At 40.4% G+C, this 23,064-nt stretch overlaps 1 protein-coding gene across 3 annotated transcripts in view; it reads right to left on the reverse strand.

The window, feature by feature from the left end:
- Positions 1 to 210: 210 nt before the first annotated feature.
- The window catches only part of LOC101411739 (TRPM8 channel-associated factor 2-like), a 36,332-nt gene continuing 13,478 nt past the window's right edge, over positions 211 to 23,064 (reverse strand). For all 3 annotated transcript variants that reach the window (XM_058297508.2, XM_058297509.2, XM_071215325.1), the window contains 6 exons: positions 7,764 to 8,755; positions 7,380 to 7,477; positions 6,157 to 6,370; positions 5,582 to 5,821; positions 3,880 to 4,217; positions 211 to 2,982 (listed from right to left, as the gene is read on the reverse strand). In XM_058297508.2, the coding sequence (XP_058153491.1) occupies positions 2,728 to 2,982; positions 3,880 to 4,217; positions 5,582 to 5,821; positions 6,157 to 6,370; positions 7,380 to 7,477; positions 7,764 to 8,755 (2,137 nt within the window). In that variant the 3' untranslated portion in view covers positions 211 to 2,727. The remainder of the gene's footprint in view (positions 2,983 to 3,879; positions 4,218 to 5,581; positions 5,822 to 6,156; positions 6,371 to 7,379; positions 7,478 to 7,763; positions 8,756 to 23,064) is intronic.

Genomic DNA, 23,064 nt, shown 5'->3' on the forward strand with positions numbered 1-23,064 from the left:
CTCTGATAATTTCATTAATTTTAATATTTATAGTGCTTAAATCCACAATTTAAGTACTATATATAACCATGTAGCTTTGTTCCGTTAATGTTAGGCATTATCTGTTGGCTCTTTTCTATCTTCCAAAACACATTGCCATCATTGTCACATCGGCAAAGTTAATAATATTTACATTTTGTTTGTTCTATAACACTTAGGCTCATTCCAACCTCTTTTTGTTTAAAATACTTTATTCTTAGAGAAGTTTTAGATTACAGAAAAGTTACATCGAAAGTATAGGGGATTCCCATAGAACCCACTGCCTCCCCCTCCCCGATTTTCCCCTATTAATAAATTTTACATTAGTGTGGTACATTTGTTACAATTGATGAACCAATATTGAAGCACTGCTACTAACCAAAGTCTGTTGTGTACATTTTGGTTCACACTTAGCACTGTACAGTTTTATAGGTTTTGACAAAATGTATAATGGCCTGTATTAACTACTGAAATTTCCTGCAGAACAATCCCAATGCCTTAATTCCACTATTTCTCTATTTTGAGGCTTTTGGGATGATATTGCCAGCTCTGCTTCAGATTGGGAGGGGGTTTGGATCTTATGGGGCAGATGGAAGAAACTATTTTGCTTGCTGTTTTTGTTTGTTTTTTAATTTATCCTCTTGAACCACACATCAATTTGAGATGTAAAAGCGACCAAATAACACAGGTATGACATAAAATTTAGAAAGGCCATTCTAACTACAATGTGGAGAATGGTATGGAAGGCAGCAAGCACAGAGCCAGCAATTTGGGAAAACATGGCAGTTTGGAGATCTAGAGTTCTAATCTCCTCTCCTACATCAGAAATGCTTGGAACTTTCTGGGGTACCAAGGCACTTAATGGACAGCCCATTACCCAGAAACATATGAACCAGTGGCATATTTCCAAGATCTCTTAAAGTTTCCTGATTAAAACTTGCCTTAGAATCAGAATATCTCAAATACTGCATTTCCATAGTTGGCAATGGTTTAGACTAGAATACCTCAGGAGGTCTCCTAAATTTTGAGAAATTTTTGGCAAAAAATGAGGGGAATTCCCTCCACAATCACCTTTTTTTTGGTAAATTTAGGGATGGGTCAAGAATGCAGATCTCTAAAGTAGAATGCAAGTATTATAAAAAAGGATGAACACAGAATAAAATCTAGGAGAAGCAATTACACAACTTGGAAATGATGACATAACTTCCTCTTGGTAATTTGTTGAGTCTTGTTTTTTGTGTAATTATGTACATATTTGTCCAAGTTTAAGAAAAGCTGCTCACTGAAGCATCCCACTTGAGAACAATGGGTCATAGTAAAATATAAACAAATAGTTGGGAGGAATATTATGCTTGGGTAAGAAAATAAATACTTTAGTTTAATAGATGTCAGGCAAGAATGCCATGATGATTGAATCATAAATTACCTATGTGGATAAAAGGATGGGAATGTGATTTTCATGGCTAGGTTCTTAACATTTGCTGGAAAAAGAAGTACTGGATGATAGAAACTGAGAAAAATGACTAAGGTGCGTAAGCCTTCTAACCTCGGTTTGAGTTTACACCATTATTCTCATGGTTGGGTTATACTCAAGAAACTTTCAGAAATGGGAGAAAAGATGTAGGATGAGCTAGGTTATCAACAACTATCCTTACTGGTGCTACATTGAGTGCACCATTGATGTTCTTTAAACACCCTTACACAAAGGACTGCATGTTAACCTCCAAGTGGTCACCTCTGAACTGAGAGTCAGTGTTCAAGTGTCCACTCTGGACTGGACAGACAGGTCACTGTGGGACCTAGCAGAAGTTAAAGAATACCCTTATGAGGAGAGTATGGGCCATGATGTGGACCATTGTCTATGAGGTGCAGAGGTGCCCAAAGATGTACTTACCAAATCCAATGGATGTGTCATGATGATGGGAACGAGTGTTGTTGGGGGGGGAGAGGGGGGGTGGGGGGGGGTTGAATGGGACCTCACATATATATATATTTTTAATGTAATATTATTACAAAGTCAATTAAAAAAAAAAAAAGAAGAAAAAAAAAAAAAAGAATACCCTTATGTATGGATACATGTTGTGGACTACAAATATGTTCTCAGTCACCAAACTGAAAGATTCACAATCATCTTGTGAGACAGTGAACACAGAGACACAGATAGGTTCAGTGAGTTCCCAAAACTAGTTTGATGCTCTCTCCACTGTACTAGCCTGTCTCTCCAAAGTAATTAGAAAATTTCTCAAGGCACAAGAAATTAAGCGCCTTAAGGGCCAGCAGGGGTGAGGAGTGAACATCTGATTATTATGGTAAATTTATTCTAGTTGTGGTCTCACAGGCTTTAGAAATAACAGTATAAAAAAAAAAAAAAAAAGCCAACAGTGTCCCAGGAGCTACAGTGTCAGTAGTCAGCTAGGGGACTACAATGGCAAACAGAATCTCTCAGTCTTGGAGACCTTGGAGCTGGGTCAGGAGGGAATCCAAGTAATGAGAGCAATACTTTGAGTAGAGAAACAATATAAACAGGCACAAGGGCATATCCCTGAGAGAACTGGTTCCATTGTATCTTATGACCTTCTTCCTGAAGACAGGAATCTAAAGTAGGATTCAGGATCAAGGTACTGAGCATAGGAGGCCAGTAACACAGGCGGTGGAGTTGGAAGAGTGATGGCTTCTCTTCCCCCTTTCCCCCTCTTTGCTGCACAAACTTCACTCCTGAGCATGGATGTATACTTTCATGGGGTTTTTCTGCCACTCGGGCAGACAGGCCAGACTATCAGCTACTTCCTTCAGGACAGGCCAACCCCAGGCCTTGAAGAAAGGACCCAGATTCTTCTGCACTTTTTCAGAGAACTTCTTTACCCACAGGTTCATCCTGCCAACATTGTCTTCGGGCAGGCCAGAGAAGGTCTGGTACTCAGCGAAGAGATGGCGGAATGGCTCCCACCCAAAGGCCTCCTGGAGCTGGGGAAAGAAAGAAGGGGCAGAATGAGGTATCAAGTTTGCCACAGTAACCCCAATATTTATGTTCACATGAATATTTAATACACAGTGATTGCCTCCTCTTAGTCATTTGCTCCACTCCTATTATTTGCCCCATCTCCCCATCCTACTCCTCTTCTCATTTACTCATTCCACTTACCTACAAAACCTGCACCCCTTCAATCTAGTAAGAGGGCTCAAGGGAACCTAAGGTCTAGTAAGAGGCTAACACTCAATAAATGACATGTATTCTTATCTTTAACTTAAAAAACATACCCCCAGATCCTAAGTGTTTTCCTAGGCATTAGGACAGGTTTTGAACCTGGCTGAGGTGAGAAACCCACACATCTTACATATTTTGCATATTACAGCCCCAAAAGTTGAGAATCTCCAGCATTCACAGATACAGTAAGATCCTTGTGTGTGGGTTTTTTTTTTTAATTTTTTGTATTTTTTTGAAGATACACAGAACAAAAAAATGTTACATTAAAAAAAATAAGAGGTTCCCATATACCCCATACCCACTCCACCCCCACTCCTCCCACATCGACAACCTCTTTCATAATTGTGGCATATTCATTGCATTTGGTGAACACATTTTGGAGTACTGCTGAATAGCCATTGCAGACTTGTCACTATCTGCAAGGTTACTATATTGCTTTTGTGGAAAACTATATTTGGGGTGAAAAAAAAGAGAGAGAGAGAAGCAGTCATGTCACAGGCACTCAATTTGAGAGTGAGTCTTACTTTACAGCGAAGAAGCCCACCTGAAAGCCACTGGTAGGGATGGTGAAGGAATCGGAGGCTCCTGGGGTCACCAGGCTGCTACATGACTGTGGGGTCTGGTGGCCCCCATCTCCCTCACTTTCTTCCCAGTACCTGTAAATACGTTTCCAGAGCTGTCCACACACTCCAGTCTTGCAAGGGAGCTCCCTTGCGCAGGTGTGTTTTGATCCTCTTCTCTCGTTCTGGAGGTCTCAGAGCAGGGTGGGCCTGAGCCCTGGAGATGCCCAGCACCGTCTCATGCACATAGACTGACCAGAGGTTGCAGGTGGCCTCGGTGGTGTGCGGGGGGAACTCCCATCCATGCCGCTGCTGGTTGTGGCCCAGCTCATGAATGGGTCCCCACAGACCTTTGCTTCTTATGCCAGTCTCATTAATGAGCTCCTGTACCGACTCCAGGTGGCACATGATGGGGTATCCTGAATGCATCCAGCCTGGAAACACAGAAGGAAGAGGGGGGGTGGGTCTACCCAAATCCATCTCCCTTCACTCCTCTCCATTGTGTTAATTTTCCCTCACCATCCTGGTTTTCCCAAATAATTTCAGAATCTCCTTGCTGACTGGAACATAGATATCTTTCCTTGACTCGGTTAAAAATTGAAGGATACTCTGTCCCCCTCCCAGTCTTTCACATCTGAGTTATGCACTCCTCCTCATTCTGGCCCTGAAGAATATGAGTATACTTTTACATAGCCATTCTTGCTGGTATAGTTAATTTCATGTCAATTTGGCTAGGTTATGGTGTCCAAGGGTTGGGTTACACATTGGACTTCTGGTTACGGTGAGGGTATTTCAGAGATGGGATTTGCATCTATAACTAGTTGATTGCATCTACAGTCAACAACAGAGCTTGCTCTCAGCAATACAGGGAGTTACCTCATCCAAGCATTTAGAGGTCTGACAAGCCAGAACAGAGAACTTTAGAGGTCAGAAGAACTTATGCTTCAATTTCAGCCTTGGCTCTTGCCAGAATTTCCAGCCAGCCAGATTCTCCCGGGAAATTCAAACTAAGATCTCCAGCAATACCTTTATTGGAGCTTCCAGCTTGCAATCTGCCTATGGAGTTTGGACTTATCAGCCTCTAGTCACATGAGCCAATTCCTTATAATAGACCCCTTATAAACAGCCTGTTGATTGTTTCTCTGGAGAACCCTAACTAATCCATTTCTAATACACTGGCTATGATTCAAAATTTCATTGTTCTGTGGGCTTCCTTATGTGAGTCTGTGGCATTATACTCTATGCTTGGATTTGAAATTCTTTAGGCTATACCAGTGTCATTCCTTCTTCCAAAATGTAAATGACTGTTGTCCAGATTTACATGCTATGCCAGACATAATGATGTCAGAGATAAGAAAACTGAGGTCCAGAGGAATTTTTTCCACATGGGAATCAGAGTTCCTTATTCTTCTTTATATGCCTGTCTTTCTTCTAAACCACATAATACTTAACACAGACCTCTTTACTCACATCCTCTTTTCACTGCCAACTCTGTCTTATATTTGAAGGAACTATTTCATTTTAATCCACTCCTTAAAACAAACTTCATTGACATCTGTGAACTCCTACCACTGATTTTTTTGAGATTATTCCACCATCCCATGAAATCTCATCTTGTAGATTTAAATTATTTACCTTTTCACATGAAAACATCTTTTTATCCCCATCAATGTTCATGTTTTTATGTCTTTCTTTCCTTACCTTACTGGTGAAAATTATGCTTTACACATTTAGACTTTGAAAACAAATAATAAGTAAGATTGCCCATTGTCTAGGAGCATTCCCCTGGAGCACCCACCAGCTGAGATCTGCACATCAGCAACAATTCTCTCAGGACGGCAGAAAGGGAAGGGTGCAGCTGCCAGCCTGGCTATAGCCTGCATCATCTCATCCCAGAGGCAAAGTAAAGGCTCAGGATCTTTCAAGGCATGGAGGTTAGCAGTTGGCACCGTCAAGATGATGTTGTCTGTTGCCAGCTCTCCCCAGGGGGCTGGGTTTTCTTTGACACGCCTTTTCCATTCCTCCCGGGATGTTTGACCTGTGAATAAGTATCATGGAACCTATTACCCACTTTCACAATTTTCCTTGAGTTTAATAATGCAACTTGAACCCTAGGAGGAGAATACTGAAATAATGAAGTGGGTCTGCAGGTTATGAAGTGAAGTATAGGTCACCCACATGCTTCTTTCTGTTCTGTCTTGAAGTCTCCATAGACTTGGGGACTTCCATGTCTCCTTCCATTTCACCCTTTATAAGTCTTTCTTCTTCTCTTCACCAGCCCATAACCCTCCTCTTCTTTATCATGCAGTCCATAAACCTTGGGATACTTTGCTCTACCACTTCCTCAACTTTCTGTGCAAATCTTCCACTTACCCAGCTTGTAGTATGGAGCAGGCACAGCCCCCTTGATGGTAACAGACATAGGGCCCAGGGCACTACCCTTGGGCACGATGATGTAGAGAAGGCCCCCCCAGAGACAGGAGACCGACCGTTTGGTTCTGTTCATGCAGCACTGATGAGTCACTACAGGGGCTCGACACAGCTTGCTGGCACTGGTCAGGTCATCAGTATGGCAGCCAATCTGAACCTGAGGAGGAGATTCTGCCATGTATTAGAAGATTTAGAATCCAGGGGTTTGGGGGAGTTGTGTGGACGGTGGATAGTAGGTGAACATGCCCATGTGATTCTAGCTTGCCCTTTCTATGAGCTATGAATGGAAACCTTTGAAATTTTAGCACTCTAAAAGTCAGAGGGACTAAAAATTATATACAATCATTTTTTTTTCCCCAGAGATTTTAGAGCTCCACAATGAATCATTATCAGACACAAGTGCAGGAGATATGAGAGTGTGAGACCAGGCTGATTCTCAGCAGGGTCCCATGTTTCTGTAACAGGAAGAATCCTGTGCTCTTATAACAGCACCTAAGCCAGTGTGGTGATTCCAATTTTGGGAATGAGCCAGAGGGGATCCTGGTTGGTCCTCTGTTATCCAGAGGCAGTAAAATCTGGCCTGAGGGGTAGAGAATTCTCTCTCTACCCTTGTTCCATGCTTCCCTCCTTCCTGGTCCCAATTTTTCTGGAGTCCTAGAATTGTTTTTCCTGAAGTTTAATGTAAGCCAGCACCAGATACAAGAAAGATTATAAATGTGGTAGGAAGTGGCCTTCAGAACTGAGAAGGCAGGAAGAATCTTAGTTCTGAGTATATGGCATATTTTTGTGAGTGGTGTGATTAAGTGACATACTTCAGTTATCAAGGAAAAGAGGCAAAATTCAGAGAGGCTCTATGTTACTGGAGGAATAGGTAAGGTACTGGATATGTACAAGGTGCTCCTTCTCATATCTGGTAGGTAAAATCACACACTGAAATAAGAGGCTTAAGTTAGAGCAATGGATCTGATATTAGTTCTGGGACCTTCCATCACTCACTTGGTTTCTCTGAAATTGGGCTGCCTCATCTGGAAGATCTGTAAAATGAGCAGGATACTATCTTCCCAAACACCTGGCTGCACTGTCATGACTTGGAATAAGACAGTGGATGGGAATGAAACAGATCTAAAGTTTTGAAAGAAGCAGGCTTTCGGGTGTACTGAGCTTACCTTCAGACCAGCAGAGGCAGCAGCTTCAGATAATGAGACTTCTGCATTTTGTCCTTCAAGGAGGTAGAGCCCAGTACTCACCCAGGAATCATTTTTGCCTGACAAAAGTCACAGGAAAGGTTGAGTTCTTTACCCTACATGACACCACGTCCACTTGAAGTCTCACATTGCTTGCTGGAAGTATGGCTTCTCCCCATACACTTCAACTCATCCATGCTTCTTCATCTCATCCCTCCTAAACTCTAAGCAAAAACCCAACCCGTCATCCCAAAAGTATCTCATAAAGAAGGCCTTCCTCAGAATCGGTACCTGCAACAATCTCAGAAGTTGGCTAATCCCACCAATTCCCCATAATCCTCTGGACACTTTCTCTTCCTTTCATACCTGGGTTGGTTCCATTGATCATCACAGTGATGGGGTGTTCTAAAGGACAGAGACTGGAGGAGCGGGTCCAGGTTCCAAGCCCCTGTACCAACTGGGAGCAGTCGGTTCCAGAGTGGGCCAGCTCTGTGGCCAGGAATAGCATTGCAGCCTCACAGGAGTCACTGGCAACTGGTTTCTCCCTGCTTACAGAGGGGAGGCCTGCCTGACGCAGCATCTTCCTCAGGAGTCGGTGCAGGGAAATATAAGCAGGGGTTCCCTCTACAGGAATTTGTAGGAAGGCTGCACCATCTCTTCCCAACTTTGCCAGCCAGCTCTTTTCCAAGTTCCCACCCCCATTGTTCAGTATAGCCTGGAATTCAGACAGCGCTTTGCGGAAGTGGTAGCTCCTTACCTCAGGTGTAGGGAGAGGGAAACAGCCTGGCTTCAGACTCTGACCTAGGATGCTGAGGCCAAAGCAATTGAGGATGCGGTTACCAGGGAAACCAGCCAAGACTGAGTGGCCTGGGTTCTGGGAGGCCCACCACCAGGCCTGGCCCCCAATCAGTAAACCTCCTCCCTCGGCCACAAATTCCTGTAGCTTCTTAGCCTCCTTATCACTGTAGGCCACACAGCAGTAGACAGACAAGCCACTGGTCAGATGGGGCTCCAGACTGCATTCCAAGCCATGTTCTGACAGCAGGGGACACAGGTTATTTAGACGTGTGTTCACCCCAACTTTGCCTGTCTGGCCTCTGGCTAGCCAGTGCACAGCATTGAGCAAAAAGTGCCCCATCTTAGGAGCACAGAGCATGGCCTCGTGGGCAGCCAGGACCACCCGACCCCGGCCATAGCGGGCAGCTGCCAGGAAGCAGCCGAGTGAGCTATCCAGCCCCAGAGGGAAGGCCAGGGCCCCATGCACGAGCAGCTGTGAGGGGATTCCTCCTGTCTTGATGTCCAGCTCTGAGATTCCTTCTAGGAGCTGCTGCTGATCCTGACTGAGATCCTCCCCACACCTGGAAAAGAGACATGAGGGATGAAGGTGCTAGAGTTAATGGACCCTGAAATGAGCTCACTGAACAGAGAAATCTGTGTGGGTAGAAAAGTGACATAATTCATGTTAATATTATTTTTATTACCAATAAGATTTGGGATTTTAGTTCATAGCACTGTATCTTATCTAGTCCAAGTCATATTTTTTCCACCTGTTAACAATTGATGGCATACCATTGTTTAATTAGCAGTGCTTGCTCTTTTAGTGATACTAAAATTAATTCTACTTCTTACAAACAATATGGCCATAGTTTGACGAAATGCTGTAGGGTGAGACAGTGGTCTTATTTGTACATCTTAAAATATACAGTCTACAAGTGAATGCTCAAAAAGAATTTCATGGAATTCTTTTCATGTTATAGTCAACTAAATGTTGAATAGTCTAGCTTATAGTTTGTGTCTTTTTAAATAATTAAATCTATAAATGAATTGAGTTAGAAAAAAGCTTATTATTGCTGAAGAAAGTAGCCCTGCTTATAAATTTCTCAGGGCTAAATTTTTGTAAAGGAAGGCTGCAAAAGACATCAAACTGAACCCTCCATGTGCTGGCTCTGATCTAGAAATACATCATAAATAAACTGCTTAATAATACGTTTGAAGATACATAAAACACACATCATATCTTATTCTCACTTAAATTTAGTAAGACATATTTACTACTTTTTAAAAAAACAGTCAAAATTGATGACTACAATTAAAGTTTTGATTTCAAAAATTTTTTTAACCTATTTGCAGACAGTCTAAATATCTACAAATCTGGCTATATAAATTACAGTTTATCTATAGGTAGAATACCATAAGGTAATAAAAATGAATATCAAATAATATTTTATAATATGGAAAATGCTCATAAAACTAAATTTTTAAAAATCTTGTCCTATGCTCTAATTAAAACAAATTTTTCAAAAAAAAAAAACCCAAAACAAAATAAAGCTAAAAATCCATACATAGAAATAGGATCTAAAGCATGTTTACCAATGTCTTCAGTGATCATCTTGACTAGTGGGAATATATGTGATTTTAATTATTTTTCTAAAAGTTGGTGGTTTCAATTTCTAAAATTTCTGTTAAGATAAAAACAAATGTTATTGCTAAAAAATAGTTTGGCTTAAAATGGACAGGATTCCTATTTGGAATGGTGGGAAGAGTTTGGTAATGGATAGTGGTGAAGGTAGCACAACATCGTGAACACAATTAACAGCACTGAAAAATATATCTGAGGGAAGCAGATGTGGATCAACTGATAGAGTGTCCACCTATCATATGGAGGGTCCAGGATTTGATACCGAGGGCCTCCTGACCCATGTGGTAAGCTGGCCCATTCTCAGTGCTACCGTGCACAAGGAGTGCTGTGCCACGCAGGGGCACCCCTGTGTAGGGGTACCCCATGCACAAGGAGTGTGCCTTGCAAGGAGAGACACCCTGTGTGTAAAAAGAACAGCCCATCGAGGAGTGGTGCTGCACACATGGAAAGCTGATCCAGCAAGATGATGCAACAAAAAAGAGACGCAGTTTCCTGGTGCTACCCGACAATGCAAGCAGACACAGAAGAACACACAGCGAATGGACATAGAGAGCAGACAATGCAGGGGAAGGGGAGAGAAATAAATAAAATAGAGACTTTAAAAAAAAAAAGAAAAAAGAAAAATATATCTGAATATGATTAAAAGGGGAAAAGTTAGATTGTTTATATGATTACAGAATAGTTTTTTAATCCACACTGCTACACTAAACAAACAGTAGAACCCAAAGTTAAACCATAGATTTTAATAGTGCAATTATAAAAATGTGCTCTCATCAATTTCAACAAATGTTCCACAACAATGCAAGGTGTTGGTAGTGGGATGGTGTAGCAGTTTGACATTATTTATGAATTCCAAAAAGAGATATAGGTTATGCTTGTAAACTAGTCTCTTCCTCTGGGTGTGCTATCCTTTGATTGCATTAAATTCAAAGTTTTACATTTACTTGGTTAAACTAAGATTAGGGCTTTGATTCACTATGCCGTTAGGGTGGCTCAGGGTTGAGTCTCCGCCCCCTTGGTGGGCTATGTAAATGGACACTCACTCAATGAGAAGACAGGAGAAGATACATAGAAGAAATACACAGAGAAAGAGAGCTCCACAGACATGGAAGAGGAGAGAGCTTTGATCCTAAGGCTCTGGGAAGAGAGAAGAGCCGTTCACCTGATAGGTTTGTAGCTGAAGAGAACTGAGCAGCTGAGCCCTATGCCAGACTACAGCTGAGATCAGAAGAAGCTGGGCCCATGGAGGAAGAGGAAGCCTGAGCCCTCACAGACATCTCCTGCCATCTTGCTTCAACACATGGCAAATGACTTTGAGTGAGAAACCAACCTTGAGTTGGATTCTTTAGGGCCTTGTAACTGTAAGCTTTTACCCCAAATAAGTACCCTTTATAAAATCCAACAGATTTCTGGTACTTTGCATAAGCACCCCTTTTGGCTGATTAATATAGATGGGAATACTGTATTTCATGCATGATTGTTCTGTAAACCCACAACTTCTCTACTAAAGGGCAAAATAGTTTGAGTAGCAAAACATTACTGAAAAAAGCACCTTTTGCACAAAGTTTCTTCTTAATTTTCATTTCTTTTTTTTAAAAAAAGATTTATTTATTTATTTACTTCTCTCCCCTCCCCGCCCCATTGTCTGTTCTCTGTGTCTATTTGCTGCATCTTCTTCTTTGTCCACTTCTGTTGTTGTCATCAGCGGCACAGGAATCTGTGTTTCTTTTTGTTGCGTCATTTTGTTGTGTCAGCTCTCTGTGTGTGTGGTGCCATTCCTGGGTAGGCTGTGCTTTCTTTCGTGCTGGGTGGTATCCTTATGGGGCGCACTCCTTGCACGTGGGGCTACCCTACGTGGGGGACACCCTGTGTGGCATGGCACTCCTTGCGCGCATCAGCACTGTGCATGGGCCAGCTCCACATGGGTCAAGGAGGCCCACGGTTTGAACCGTGTACCTCCCATGTGGTAGACAGATGCCCTAACCACTGGGCCAAGTCTACCGCCTTAATTTTCATTTCTTACCAGCATGAAAAGGAGGATATATGATGTCTTAGTTTTGTCATACTAGTTTCAAACTAACGTGACAAATGTCATGACAGTTCAGGTATTAGTTCTGCCTGTGGCTTTTTTCCACCTGCACAGACTGAAGACTTACTATGGGGGTTAATGACATTGTGTTAGAAGATTTACTAATAAACAAAAGAATTCTATTCTACAGTGTTCTTTCAGTGGTTTTGGGACAGATACTTTGCAAACGTCTCATCTAATGCTAGGAGACTTAATGAAATTGATAAACTGGAGATTTACCAAATATTTTATTTTTTAGCAGTCATGTATTTACACAAATGTCTAAATGCTATTATCCAGCTGAGTGGGTCACTGTGTGGTTTCTGGATTTTGATGGGTAAGGGAATGAGTCCTGCTTCCTCTCTTGGCAGAGCAGCCATGTGATCCTGTGGAAGTTACTTTGCCCCTCAAAGCCACACTTCCTCATTCGTTTCTGAGAGTATTAAATAAGATAACATTCATAAATTGCCTAACAGAGTACCTGTTGTGAAGTAAGTCTTTACCATATGTTAGTGATTATTTAAAAGGCACAAATACTCAAGGAATACTTACTTGATGATTAGGGACTTTATGATACTTAAAGATCACAATTCAGAAAATTAATCCTCATTGAACCGCACATGAGACATAGATGATTTGAAAAATTGGTCTGGATGTATCCTAACGTTCTTGAAGTTACTAACACTGACACTGAATACCATCCCACATGGAAAGTTACTAAAAGATAGGGCCATGTCTTATTTGTTTCTCTGGTGTTCTGTCTAGTGGGAAGATATTACAAAGTAACAGCAAGGCATGCCATAGAGATGCCAGAGCTTTGTGACTATAGCACACGAAGACCAGCAGAAATGCATAAAATTATGCATAGTATTGTATAATACTTAACCCACATTTTATAATAAGGTACTGTATATACCCCACAAAAGAAAAAGAAAAAATTCAGACTTCTCTGGTACAAAAGGAGGGCGAAAAATTTTCCATGGATTTTCCAGATCATGGGGGAGCCATGGCCCTAACCCCGCAATGTGGAAGGGATAAATGTAGTGACTCAGTTTCTGTTATGAAAAAGAGACCCACCAAACATTGTTGTATGAAATAATTTATTCTGTATAAATGCTTAGGAGAGTGCCTGGCACATAGTAAGTACTCCAAAATATCAACTACTGCGGTGGTTTGGAGCTGTATGTACCCCAGAAAAACATGTTCTTAAATTTAATCCATTCTTGTGGGTGTGAACCATTGTAAGTAGGACTTTTTGACGTTATTAAGGTGTCTCCCACCTCAATCAGGATGGATCTTAGTCCTATTATTGGAGTCCTTTATAAGAGACTGAAACTCAGAAAGAGGGAAAGAAAGCCACAGGAAGCAAGAAGCTGAAACAGAACCTGGAAGAGAAGGACAAGACCAGTAGATGTCACCATGTGGCATGTCACGGAGGAATCAAGAGTCATGGGCAACAGCCCAAAATGCAACAGTCTTCAGGGAGAAAGCACCATCTTGATGATTCCTTGATTTGGACTTTTTTCTGGCCTCAAAACTGTAAGCTAATAAATTCCCATTGTTTAAGCCAATCCATTTCTTGGTAATTGCTTGAACAGTCTAGGAAACTAAAGCAACTGCCTATTTTTAAAAGTCCACCTGCTGAATGTGCCTGGGGAATTTCAAGAAAATTAAAATTGTAGTCAACAGACCCGTGTCAAAGTTTGGCTCCATTTGCCATTCTAGGGACTATGCAACATAAATTAATATATTTAGTGAGAACCGATTATATGCCAAACAGTTTTAAATGATTAGGATATACCCGTGGAACAGAATAGTTAAAACTTTTGTCCTGTGGAGATTAGATTTTAGTGTGTGCCTGTAGGTATGCATGAGGGGAGAATAGTCAATAAACAACAAAACAATAAATAGGTAAATTATATAGTTTGACAGAAGACAGCAGGTGCTAGATCAGTGCAAAGGGGATCGGGAATGCAAGGGTTGACATTTTAAACAAGGTGATCAGGATTGGCTGCATTGAGAATTGAAAGTGACATTTAAGTAAAGACTTATAGAAGATAAGGTAATGAGCCATGGGAGATCAGAGGACCCCCTAAAAATTGCCAGTGCAAAAGCCTTAAGGGAGATATACACCTAGAGGTGTCTGAAGAAAGGAGGCCCATGTGGCTGCAGCAGAGTGGAATCACAGGTCAGGGAGGTGATGGGGAGGCCACATCCCATTTTAGTTCCTGTGGATGTGTCAAGTGAAAATAGACAGGAAGGAAACAAAGAAAAGACATTTGCAGTGATTGAACTGCATCATCTAGGAGTATAGATCCTCTAACCCTCTAGAGTGAAATTTACCTCTTTATGAGCTCCTCTCTATTTTAGCTTTTACAGATGGCTAACCTTGACATTTTCAGAGAAAAGAGGAGCACAGTGTCTGATTGGAGATTTTAAAAAGTAAAGTTATTTAGAAAAGGGCAATCAGAAAAGGTAAAATTTATATAAAATGAGTCCAAATAAATGACAGCTGGAGTGTTCTGCTTTTTAAATTTAAGTTATACCGTAACTTTAGAGCAACAGAATGGGAAGTAAGGAGAGTGTTTTAGTAAAAATGATAAATGCAGATTATTAATCATTTAAGCAATACAAGTAAAAGTGAAATAAAACCCATTCAAAATATCACTCCTTAGTAATAACCAGACTTCTATAAGCACATATAGAAAGACAGACAGATAAATAAGGTAGAAGGATAAAATATGGAATCATGACGCACTTGCTAATTTTTAAAATAAAAACCTTTACATTTAATTTTACTTAACTGATGAATAAGAAAATGAAATAAAATTGCAGGAAATACTGAAATAAGAGTTTCTTCACCACAGTGGGGATTCATCACTTCAATATACAACTATGGCTAAGAAAAAAGATTATAGATTCCTTGAAGCAAATGCAATTTAAAATATTTTAAAAGCTTTAACTGAAAAAGTATTGGTTGACCTTCTGCCATGAAAGGTTGAAGGCCTGAGCAAAGTGTGACTCTTACTTGAACTTCTTGCAATATCAACTGAAGAAATAAATCCCCTGGAGATAAAAAAGGGTCTAAGTGCTGCTATGTACTAATTACTGCTTTCACGCTGTCCTCAGCACACTGTAAATGATGGTCACTGCACACCTGCACTTTTTGAAGGGAAGTTACATTAAAGAGCAGGGGCCAGCTAGGTAGGTTTGAAAATGTTCACCATGCCTCCAGCTTTTGGAAGTGGTTGCTGGGTTCTGGTTATGTTATCTCCTCCCTTTATCCCCAAGCCCACTCCACCCCCAGCCTAAGGATTGTAGAGACTTGTTCTTATTTTCTGGATCCTCTCCAAACACCATTCCCCCATCTGGCCTTTTGGTTTTTCCATCATCTGTACAGTCAACTCTGTTGTGTAGTGAGCATTCCCTATATTCCAATTCTAAAACTTCTTTTTTCCTGGTTCTACTATGATTTTGAATATTAAAGTAAAGTAACTGGAGGGCCCTTCTCATTTATGAAAACATAGGTGTGCAGTCAGCTCTTGCCCTTAGGGACAGGATGTGAGAGGACCTGTTGTTTATAGGGACTGCCCCTTGCATTGGCACACCATGCACGGAATGGGGCAGGAAAGCAAATCCCATAAGGAGCTCCAGGGCTTTCCAGCAGAGTTAGAGAACCCGCTGGGTTAGTCCAAGGGTTTGGACCAAGCTTTGTTAGTAGGTAAGCTCACCGAAAACCTCAAAGGGAAGATCACATGAAGGAGGGAGAAATCTGAGCTGGAGACCTGGGTGCAATATAAGGGCCTTCTCTTCATTTTTGAAGAAGTTTTGGATCACAAAGAGGTTCAACAATGGCAAGGGAAAAATACTGGTGTGGGATGTTATTGACAGGGGACACATGGTTGGCAGGGAGTTCTCCAGGGCATATATCCAGGGTACACAAAAATGGTTGGATATTTTCATAGTGGTTACAATTAAAAACAACAACTGAGGGAGTGCTGAGTTCCTAGCCAGGGGAACTCTATCACATTCCCTTAAGGAATAGCAACAATCCCCCAAGTGCAATGGAAAAGACCAAAAAAGAAGGAAGGTCCAACAATGAGCCCTTGATACTAATGACTATGCTTGTGAGCCTGTGCACCTGAAATAAGAACAAGGCCTAGAGCTGCAGGGTGCCTAAGAGTTACCTCCTGAGAGCCTCTGTCTTGCTCAGATGTGGCCAATCTCGAAGCCAAACTCAGCATGTGAAAGTGTTGCCTTCCCCCCAGTGTGGGACAAGACTCCCAGGGATGAGCCTCCCTGGAGCTGAGGGATTACTACCAAGTACCAGCTGATAGTGTAACTAGAAAATGACCCTGAATAAAAGGGTCAACTCGGACCAGCAGAATATCTCAGTCTACATATAATACCAGGAATTAAAAATGCTTTTTGACCTGTATCAAAGGGGGAAATGGAAAGGACAAATGAGTTTATATGGCTATGAGTCTCCAAAAAGAGCCAGGAGGTTATCAGAGGGGTTGCCCTTACGCACACTTCAGCAGAGTCCCAGAGACTGATAAAGTATATACAACCTCAGGTATTGGTTCTTCTGAGGGCTACAGAGACCCACAGGTTCTAGGGTCATGGCAGATGGAGTTCAGTGCCATGTCAGTTGGCCCTACTGTGGAGTTTGTGTTTCTGTGTGATGGAGCTGGACTCAGATGTGATCTTTGTTCACAAGCCTCTCCTGTTACTTTTACTGGATCTGTAGTTAGCACTGGGGTTTAGTGTATACCCAGGGAACCTGAATCTCTGGACTGACCATGTGATAGCCAGGCCCTGAGCCCCAACAGACTTGCAACTCCTACACTCTGGTTTATTGGACTTATCCCACTCAGCTAACATGGAGGTGAAGAAGGTCAACCACCACACCAGGGAGCCAAGAGTGCCTACAACTGAAAGCAGAATTGCATCCAGCATCCATGTGGAATCTAAGCCACCTCCTGATATAGATGTGGAGTGGACACAACCATTCCAGGGTCTACAGGATGGAGGAATAGAGTATGGATTAGAATGGACTTACTGATATTCTATTCATGAACTATTGTGATTAGTAATTGAAGAAAATGTGACATTGGTGTAGAGAAAGTGGCCATGGTGGCTGCTGGGTGTAGGGAGTGGGAGGAAGAGATGTGATATGGGGGCATTTTGGGTACTTGGAGTTGTCCTGGGTGGTGCTGTGGGTACAGTTACTGGACATTGTATGTCCTCCCATGGCCCACTGGGTGGACTGTGGGAGACTGTGGGCTATGGTGTGGACCATTGACCATGAAGTGCAGCAGTGCTCAGAGATGTATTCACCAAATGCAATAATTGTCTCATGATGATGGAGGAGATTGTTGTTATGGGGGGAGGAGTGGGATGAAGGGGGTGGGGGGTATATGGGGACCTCATATTTTTTGAATGTAACATTAAAAAAATAAATAAAGACATATATATAAGGGCCTTCTCAGAGTTGAGATTTCAAGGGGTTGGTCAGCTCCAGCTCAGTTTTTGGCAGGGGCTAGGAGCCTCTGAGACTCAGCTCAGCAAGCAGTGTGTGTTAAGCCCAAATAAGAGGCACATTGATGTCCTGTGTGGCTCTCTGGGACAGCAAGGGCACCATCAAAACAAGCAACAAATGTTTATTAGACTCTTTGGGACCAAGTTCAACATAGAAACTAATGTCAGGAAAAAAGTCAAATGAGGCTGCTAGAATGCTGACCCTTTGCAGTTCTTCCCTTGTTCTGGAATTTGGTAACAAAACTATCAACTTTAGAATAAGCACACTGTAGGAGTTTGGGAATAATCTGGATGGCTGGAAGCCCTGATGGACAATCAGTATTAGACTTTGTGTTAGTAAGAAGATGAAGGCTTGAATAATTGGAAAAATAAAGAGAGAGGATACATTTGAACTGTAACAAGTTCATGGATTACTTCTCTTACCTCACTTATTTCTTACCAGAACCTAATGAGGTAATTATTGGCTCAGGCGAGGAGACTGAAATAGATTCAGGATATAGAACTCAGGTGTGCCAGACTCCAAAGTTCTGGCTCTTGTTACTCAACAATGTTGGTGGTGACTAAAAATGTGACCAACTTTTAAACCAGGATAGACTACTTTATAGTCTTTGCATTAAAGGAGATTTCTAAAATACTTTAAAGGTATAAAAATGGTGGCTGTATTAATTAGAGCCCACCCTCCTCAAAATAACCAAGCTAGAAAATACCAAAGTATTCAATTAAAAGGAAACAGTTAAAAATTTATGTCTAATATATTGTGACTAAAACTTTTATTTAGAAGATTTAATAAAACATGAAAAAGTTTTCAGCAGAATACAAAATAGTTGTATGTAATCACAACTAGCAAAAATGATGTATGACTATGCAAGATGTATAAAGGTAAAAAGTACGATGGGTACACTATGGGAAACCACAAATGCTCAAATACTTTAATGTCATATTGTTTTTTCAATACACGTTTTAGAAATAATGAAAACCAGCAATGTAGAAAAATTATTTTCATATAGTATTATCTGGGCATTCACAAGACTGCATTAATCATATGAGTATAGACTTCAGATTTCTTCCAGCAGTTCACCTGATAATGAAAATACTGTTCATAACATTTGTTATTAAATCTTTGCTTCATAACACTTGTTATTAAATCTTTGCTTCATAATCCAAGTTCTCTTTCTGCCCAATCCTTTTCCTTTTCTTACCCCTGTGGAATTGATCTTGAGAGCACTCCCTAATAAACTTCTTGCACACTAATCTATTCTCAGAGTCTGCTATCCTCAACCTGTACCAAAGGGAATTTGGTAATGCCTTAACTAGTAAAATTACATACGCATGTGCCCTTTGACTCAACAACACCAATTCCAGTGATATGACAAAAATATGAAAAAACATATGCACAAAGGTATTCACTGAAACAAATTTTAATAGCCAAATATGGTCAAATTTCTATTAGTAATTGAAAAACTCTGTTACCTCCATGCATTGGAATATAAAAGAGGATATACTGCATCCCTTAATAATACTTTGGACCCACATGCATGAAGTAGTAAGTAGGAAAAGCAAGGTAGAGAAAAATGTATGTAGTATGTTATTGCCTTATTTATGAAAGAAAAGGACACTAATATTTGTGTGTACATATGTGTATGTGTGTGTTTGCTAACAACAGAAAGATAAATCATAATTTTTTTTAAAGAAAGGTTACACATAAAGGGAAGGAGGGAATTATACTAAGGGGATAGGGAAAGAATATAGATTTCTTAAAATTTTACTATTTATCTACATAATATTTACCAAATTATAAAGCAAAATTAAATTACAAATGGAATTCTAAAAATCAAAAGCAAAATGAGCCTACATGTACACTCACTTATTGGTATGACCACAAAGAAAAGAACTATTCTAAGTTTTTTTATAAAAGATGTTAATTTACCTTTTAACATAATTAATGAAATATATCACAGGACAGAAAGAACTAAAAATAATCTTTAACTGTTACAGTAAACATATTGTTGGTAAAAGTACTGCTATTGGTATTTTACAACTGTTGAGTGTGTATTGTGGGCTAAAGCAAATTAGTAATTATATTAGTGTCTTAGAGAATGGTAATTTTTCATTATGGGGGAGAAAAGGAGAATAAAGAACGATAAAACTAAGTAAAATTATGTAGCCCTGAATTCAAAGTATCAGTATGAACACATGATGTGCTTATCTTTGAAAAAAGTACCTATTTCTTAGCTGTGCCCACTCAAGAGCCCTAGAAACAGTGATCAACCCAAAAGCAATGAACACTTCTAGGACCCATATTGTGGTTTCTAAATACCATTTCCTGGCTAAAAGAAATAACTGTTCCTTGGAGAAATGCTGATCCTAGGTCTGGGGCAGGGAAGGTATGAAACTTTGCAATATCTTGTAATACTAAAAAGCAAGGAAGTTTTTTGTTTGTCGGTTTTATGTGTTACTATCCTGAAGCAAGGAAGCCTACTAAGATTGGGTGAAAAAGATTCACAAGTTAACTCAATTATGCTCACATAATCAAATATAGGGCAATTTTAAGTTCAATAAAGATAACTGTAATGGATTGAAATACATTGTATGGATTGAAATACATTGTATGTTTCAAACCATCAGTTCATAATGACACTAAAAAAGATTAAAACTCATTGGTGACCTTTGGAAGATACAAAGGAACCAACTCAATATTTTGAAAACTGGTTAAAAAGATGGGGTGGTGGGTGGTGCGGGGAGAATCAAGCATTTGTCCTGCCTTTCCTATATAAACTACACCACAAGATAAGCAAATAGTTGATGAAGGGAAATTTTTTATATAGAAGTAGTCCAAATAATAAAAGAGATGCTAGAATTTTAAAGTAATCATTTAAAAACAGCTGATGAGTACATGAATGCAGGGCTAGACAATGATTGTCAATGACTGCAAACATCACAGTAAGAGAGAAAAATCAGATATTATAAACTATCCTATGAAAGCATAAGCTATTGCCTATAAAGTAAAGAAAAAGAATTCAAACTGAATCTGATCAAGCTTCTAAATCAAGGACTGGCAAACTTTTTCTTAAAGCCCAGAAAAAAAACATTTTAGGTTCATAGACCAATATCCACGAGCTTTTGAAACTAGCCAACACTGCCACTGCAATACTAAAACAACCACAGACAATATGTAAATAAATAGGCATGACTGTGTTCCACTAAAACTTTATTTATGAAACAGGTGGCTGGCCTGCAGGCCACAGTTCACCAATCCCTGCCCTAGGACTGAGATCTAACTCCCAATTTTTGGAAAATACAGGGAACAAAGGAATATACTGTGACACCACAGGGATGAAGTCAGCAAAATTCAATCTTGAGGGCATGCTACAGGACAAAGGACCTGTTTTTTGTTTTGTTTTTTAAATACTGTAAGAAAGAAGAAGTGTTGGAATGGAAATTTAAATATTACAAGACATACACAAGTCATACCCAGCAATCAATATATCTGGACTTCATTTAAATAGAAATTCTAACAAACTTTGAAAAAAATTATGACAATTATGGAAATGATTGATGACATTAAGGAATTATTAAGTCTTTTAGGTATGATAATCCTTTTAGGCACATTGTGGTTATGCTTTTAAAAGAGTCCCTATCTTTAAAGATACATATTGATACATATTGAAATATAGATGAAATGACATGATGTCGGCCATTTGCTTTAAAAAATCTGGGGAAAGGTGGGACTATAGATAAAATAAGATTGGCTATGAGTTGACTGCTATTTGGGCTGGATGAGGGTTCACCATAGTATTCTCTCTACTTTTGCATATCTTTATTTCCCATAAGTTAAAGTTAAAAAAATCAAACAAAATATACCTCAGATTTGGCAGCAGAAATAAGAAATTTAGGTGTAGATGAAGAAAAGTGAAGAAATTTGCTGGGGCAATTAAGAGGAATTAGCTGATGGTATTTAACCTGTTGGTCCCTTAGTATTAAATTCAAAGACAAGTTGGAGTGAATATGATCCATCCTACAGTCTCTGAGATCATATCACCTCCTCAGCCTTCTTGGTTGGGAAAGAATTTCAAGTGTGTCAGTGCTCAGGCCTGAGGGTTCAGGGTACTGTGTACTTCCCTTCTTCCTTGCTAGCAAAAATCCTGATTTCTTCAGACAGGCAAATGCCTATTTAAAAATAATCAGTGACTCAGACTCCCTAGCATCTAGGGTTGGGCATGTAACCTAGTTCTATCCAATTAATATAAGTGGAAATCTAATGGTTAAGGCTTCCAAAAACGTTTTCCAAATTATTAGGGCAATTTTATTTTCCAAACTAAAAGGGACAGAGCAGGTCTGATCCTTCTGGCTTATTCTTGCCTGATGTAGCAGTTTGACATTATTGATGAATTCCAAAAAGGAATATTGGATTATGTTTGTAAACTAATCTTTTCCTCTGGGCATATGAGATTATATTGGATTCATATATTGGATTACCCCTTTGGTAAGTGGGGACTCACAGATAAAAGTTGAGGGATTTTTGTGTTTTTTTTAAGATTTATTTATTTTTTATTTATTTCTCTCACCCTCCAGTTGTCTGTTCTCTCTGTCCATTCGCTGTGTGTTCTTCTGTGACAGCTTCTATTCTTATCAGCAGCACCGGGAATCTGTGTTTCTTTTTGTTGTGTTATCTTGCTGTGTCAGCTGTCTGTGTGTGGGGGGCCATTCTTGGGCAGGCTGCACTTTCATGCTGGGCGGCTCTCCTTATGGGGCACACTCCTTGTGCATAGGGCTCCCCTATGCGGGGGATACCCCTGCGTGGCACGGCACTCCTTGTGTGCATCAGCACTGCGCATGGGCCAGCTCCTCTTGGGTCAAGGAGGCCTGGGGTTTGAACCGCGGACATCTCATGTGGTAGGCGGATGCCCTATCCACTGGGCCAAGTCCTCTTCCCTAGAGTTGAGGTTTTTGATGTTGGTGTTTTCATGTTGGAGTTTGATGCTGAAGCCTTAAGCTGGAGTCCCAGGAATTAAGCTCACAGAGGAAACAGAAGCAAGCGCCAGAAAGAGAGGAACCCTGAGCCCAGGAAAAAGAAGCCTGAGGGAGGGAGGAACCCAGGAAGCCTGAACCCTCACAGATGTTTGCAGCCATCTTGTTCCAACACATGGACATAGACTTTGGTAAGGGAAGTAACTTAAGCTTTATGGCCTGGTATCTGTAAGCTCCTATAAATAAATACCCTTTATAAAAACCAACCAATGTCTGGTATTTTGCATCAGCACCCTTTTGGCTGACTAATACAAAATTTGGTACCGAGGAGTGAGGAAGTGCTTTTGTAATTACTGAAAAGCTGGAACGGTATTATAAATGGGTAAGGTGTATTTTTTTTGAGGAATTGTGAGATGCTTGATGGAAAAGGCCTAGATTGCTTTGGAGAGACTGCTGATAGCAATATGGATGCTAAAGAGACTTTTATGATGCCTTAGGAGTAAATGATGAAACTATTATTGGAAACTGGAGGAAAGGCGATCTGTGTTTTAAAGTTGTAGAGAACGTAGCAAGATTAACTCCTGGTGTTGCATGGAAGGCAAAATTTGAAAATGGCAAGCTTGGGCATTTGCTGAAGAAATTTCCAAAGTAAACCTAGAGAATGTGGCATA

This window comes from Dasypus novemcinctus, chromosome 5, assembly GCF_030445035.2.
Source record: "Dasypus novemcinctus isolate mDasNov1 chromosome 5, mDasNov1.1.hap2, whole genome shotgun sequence".
In the NCBI taxonomy this organism is placed as follows: domain Eukaryota; kingdom Metazoa; phylum Chordata; class Mammalia; order Cingulata; family Dasypodidae; genus Dasypus; species Dasypus novemcinctus.